This window comes from Drosophila sechellia, chromosome 3R, assembly GCF_004382195.2.
Source record: "Drosophila sechellia strain sech25 chromosome 3R, ASM438219v1, whole genome shotgun sequence".
Lineage (NCBI taxonomy): Eukaryota > Metazoa > Arthropoda > Insecta > Diptera > Drosophilidae > Drosophila > Drosophila sechellia.
The window spans coordinates 9,779,198-9,784,218 of record NC_045952.1 but is presented as its reverse complement, the minus strand read 5'-3'; the positions used below and the strand labels follow the sequence as shown (position 1 = coordinate 9,784,218).

Sequence of the window (5,021 nt, the reverse complement as noted above, 5' to 3'; positions counted from 1 at the left end):
AACTGGTTACCCGCTGATGCAGGAGGAAGTTACCAGTCGTAAAGGATTCCGAAGGACTATCAATTTCAAATAACAAATGTATCTGTTCAGAACACACAGAAAAATTATTTTTATATCAAGAAATATACAAGGAGTTACAACAAATTAGGAAATAAGTCATTTAAAAGGCTCTTTATAAATATAAATATGATATTCAATATCTATTAAAATTACAGGTCAACATTTTAATAATTTGCATTACATTAATGGCCAATCGTCAATTTTAATCTTAGTAAAACCGAAATTATATATAACTGCGAACATCTAACTCGTATAATTCTACCACCTGCAAGATACATTTACGTAGAAAGTATCTGATTGAAAACTAGATGTATCTTTCTTTTTTATCAGAGTAGTCGGTTGCTAGGTGAAGTGGATTTGCCCGGTTGATGTGGCATTTGTTGTCACCATGCTGATTTGAGTGCTCGGAATAAGGTGGAATAAGGATTCAGAAGTTAGTCGATGGCTGTAAGCGTCGTAGAACGGGCCAACTCATGTCCGTAAGTACAAAAGTTTCGCCATTAAAAATTGTCATTTTGTGCTGTTTAGACTGGTTAAAATTGGGCTAAAAACATGTTTGCTCATTCGCCGTAGCTGGAACTTTATCCGGGCCACTTAGGCTTGATTAATGTGCCAGCATTTGGCCGGAATATGCGAAACTGGACGCTGGCCATCGTAAATAAGTGCCTTCGTCCCAGTTTCCAGCGCCTTTATTGTCTCAAGGTTAATTTGAATGGCAAACTTTACGTAAGCAGTCCTCTATATTAGGATATTTTCGTTCGCCATCCACTCTATTATTATGTTCTGCTACTTTATTATGTTCTCATTTTTTTCTGCTTTTTATTTGCTGTCCAATGTGTGTGTGTGTGTTGTGCGTGTGGAGGGAAAATATAAAAATTAATCAAGAATTCTGGAGACAGGCGAGATACAGATAGAAACGATATGGAGGGGAATGCCCCGGGCTATTTGCATTTTCCATTTTGCTTCGCATTTATCATGATTGCAATAAATAATATTGTGGTTTAACCCACCACTGGCCACTTTCATTCACTGGCACAGCTTTTCGGTGTAAAGTTTTTTAAACGATTTAAATTGTTTGCCACTGCTGAGTTCCATTGCGCAAAATGGCCACTTAAAGCTGGAATTCCTGGGGGGGCCAGAAGCGAATTCTGTGCCAATAGCAGCCAGCAGTCGAAGGGGTCAGTCAGTCAGTCGTTGTGATTGAGCGTTTTTCTCGTTGACTTCGGCGAGTATGTGAGTGACTGCATCGATTGATTCCCTAGTGAAGGGCGTTTTCAATTAGTGGCAAAATTTAAGGAATTTTCCCGAAAAAACGAGGCAGCTTGTGGCAGCTACTGATGTTTTGTCTTGCCTTGAATGGGGGGAATTTCTCTTCTGAATTTTCCAGCTAGTTTGTTACGTTTTTGCCCCACAAACAGGCACACATGCACACTGAAAGGCTTCTATGCATGGTGGTATGTGCTCCACAGAAATTCAAACTCAGCAACTGGCAAACCCGCATGATAATGCGCATATTTTTATGCATTATAGCCTACTTTTTGGGACCTGGCTTAGAGTCGTTTGCATCTGTATTAGGCAGTCGGGGCGCCTCCAGCTGGCGGAATTAGACACACTCGGAATGTAGCCACCACTCATATGCATAAATATTTCTGCGTTTATTCCCTGCGTGACCCAAGAATCGAGGGGATGTGAATGTGGGTTGGTTTCCACCAACAGCCAAGGCATCGCCGAATCATCTGACAATCGTGCCGACAACTTGCAAATTTGCATAGAAAGAGGCCGCAATTTTGCGCTTTGCATGTTGCTAGCCGAGCTTTTGGCCAGCATTTTAGCCATTCACCGCTTTATTGTTCGCAAATATAAGTACTCGGCAGCGATGGCATCTCTTGACGTGCAAAAAGTGGCTATATCGGGCTAGAAAATATTGCTTAAAATAGCCACGGTAAATTATTAAGACATTACGGAAATAAATTATGAATACATTTGGCCTATTTTTATACAGATGTTCCTAGACTGGTAAGAAAATAAAAATGCCATTATGTGCTACTTTATAAAGACTTTTTTTGTAAACATTTTGAGACCTGAAATCTTCAGCTAAATATATGCCTTGTTAAAAAACCATCAAAAAAGTTCGTAAAAAATAATAGTGACACAGACTTTAACTGTGTGTTTCAACTAAAAATCTGTGGTGATTTATAAATAAATTTTTGTATCTATTCAAAGAATTTGAAAATATTTATTAGTGGATTATGGTTTGAAGAACAGAATTTCATTAAAGTTAAGTAATCCTCCATATTCCATACACATCATCTAGAAAACAGCCAATTGGGCAACACACACGATGCTTTTCAATTCCACAACCCGTGTCTGAATTTTCATTGTTCGATTGTCGGTGGGGCAACGTCAATTGCCGTCAATTGGCGTCAATTTCGCATGGGATGTGGATTATTGCGCCACTTAGGAGCACAACTTGCCACTTACCTCGCACTTCGGCAGCGGTCCCTCGGGCATCTTCACCTTCCAGCCGAGGAGCGGCGGTATGCAGATGAGGGCGGACATAATCCAGACCGCCGTGATCATGACGGCGGCTCGCGCCGGAGTTCTCGACTTTAGATAGTCGACGGCCTTGGTGATGCTCCAGTAGCGGTCCAGCGAGATGAGGCACAGGTTCATGATCGAGGCGGTGCAGAGGAGTACATCCATTGCGGAGTGGATGTCGCACCACCAGCTGCCGAAGATCCAGTAGCCCATCAGCTCATTGGCCAGCGAGAATGGCATGATGATGAGGCCCAGAAAGAAGTCGGCCACCGCCAGCGATGCAATGAACCAGTTCTGTATATTCTTCAAGGACTTCTCCGTGGCAATGGCTATGATCACCAGCATGTTGCCCACCACGATGATGATCATCAGGATGGTCACAATGATGGAGGCGATCACGATGTGCGTAAGCGTATATCCACTGGGATACCGGCCATCCCAGTGGACTTCTGTGTGATTCGGATTGGTCAGATTGCCCGCTGTCGCCCCGGAAGCACTGCTTTGATTATAGAAACCCGCCGCCAGCTGCAGGCTGCTGTTGTAGAAGCTGCCATTCAGGAAGAATATCGTATCATTGACATTGACATATCCTGATCCCGGCGGCAGGGTCAGCTGACCATCGACACTGAGCAGGGGCGGATTGAGGGTGGCATTGTCCGGCTTTCCGGTCGAGAAGACGGCCAGAAAGTCATCGGTGCTGATGTTGCCCGTATTGATGTTGGCATTCAGTCGGCTATAATCCATTGTGATCGTGATAGTGATCGTGATCGTGATAGCGTTCGTCCAACTAACTTTGTGGATGCGTGGCTAGCTCTAGAGTCTGATTGGTCCCATGCTGCCCGTGTTTATAATTAGTTCTTATTGCGCGCGAAATTCCAATCGATTAATCCTAATAATTTAAGTATTCCTACAGCATTCGCATATTATTATTTCGCTTATTTATACCCGTTTTTGCACCGAAACTTGTGTGTGCTGCGCGTTCTGTGGCCAAAACACGCGCGTTTCTATTTTTTTTTATATTTATTTATTCTTTGCTTGGTTTCGTTTTTTATTGTGGTTTAAACAATTAGAGTCTACAGTATATACAGTGGCGGATACACGGACACACATTTGACAGAGACGCGAGTAGAAAAGGCTGCTGGCTATTTACAGGAGGATGGCATTGTGGCTTGGCCGGAATACGATCCCATCGATCCGGCTCACATGGCGTATACGTTACGCGCTCGCTGCTGGCCGACTCATCGGTCAGACACTCCGCACGCTGGCATTTAGTAAAACAAATGTGAATAACTTGTGCTCTTCCACTGAAACCGAAAAATAAATTGTGCGGATCTGTATCTTATTCTCTGTGATAAACGATGCGCTGATGTTTTTGTTCGGCTCGACTTTGAATTTGATTTCAATGTGGTTTCTGATCTGATGTTTTCTGTTTATTTACACAAAAACGCACGACCGCGATTTTGGCCCTCAATCAGGCGTTGGCATATTTTGGCGCTGTCTTCGAGTTGAAAACTGTTGCCGTTCCGGCTGAAATTGGTTGGCTCTTTTGGCTGCTTTCGGCTACTTGGCCAATTGGCGCGCCCGGAACACGTTCGCACCGCTGGAACTGCACATCCTAACTGAACGCCATCCGCTGGCGGATTCATCGCCCAGTCGCCCAGCTTGCTACCAAAATCGCCGTCCACAACAGCCAGTGGCTTCGGTCGTGTGCGGCAGCATTCGTTCGTTTGTTGTCGTTTTCCACCGTGGGAAATTCTCTCCGCTCGCACTCTCTTATTTCTCTCTCAGCGATTTTCCGACGCTCTCTGGAATCCAAATTGAGGGTGCCGTATTCCATTTGGTTTGTGCGCTTCATCTGAAATGCTCATCTTGAATGTCCCGCACTTGCAGTGGTCGCCTTTGTTTACCAATTCCATTGGCAAGTGTTGCGGTGTCAACAGATTAAATTTCTAGCTAAGCAAACAATACAATGAAATTGCTCTCGAATAAATAACCAAGCCGGCAGTTATGGGCCAAAAAGCAATTATAAAATGTGGAAAATTATTACTATCTTACACTTTGTTTAGGTCAATATCATTGTATGGTTAACTATTTGTAGACACAGTAATCAGCACAGAGGCGGAAAGTTGAATTGTAAATTAAATAGCTAGATTATTAAGATTATTATTAAAATAATCAAATGGCATTACAATTATGAATGTTAAACACTTTCCAGAAAATTCAAATATGGTCTATATAAACTTCTAAACTGGTCTAAAATCTATGTTCAGTGTTAATATATATCTGCATATAATCTTATCAATAATACAGTATAACCAATAATGTAAATACAGTAATTATGATTATATCATATGCATAATATTATATTTACGTTAATAAAAATGATTACATACTACATTAAATGTCGATCGAACTGATTGTTA

The 5,021-nt window shown here is 42.2% G+C and overlaps 1 protein-coding gene across 1 annotated transcript; it reads right to left on the bottom strand.

Annotated features, from left to right (window-relative positions):
* Positions 1-203: 203 nt before the first annotated feature.
* On the bottom strand, positions 204-4,377 carry LOC6613717 (alpha-2 adrenergic receptor). The gene has a single exon (XM_032720738.1). The coding sequence runs from the start codon at positions 3,340-3,342 to the stop codon at positions 2,518-2,520; it is 825 nt and encodes a 274-aa protein (XP_032576629.1). The 5' UTR covers positions 3,343-4,377; the 3' UTR covers positions 204-2,517.
* Positions 4,378-5,021: the final 644 nt, after the last annotated feature.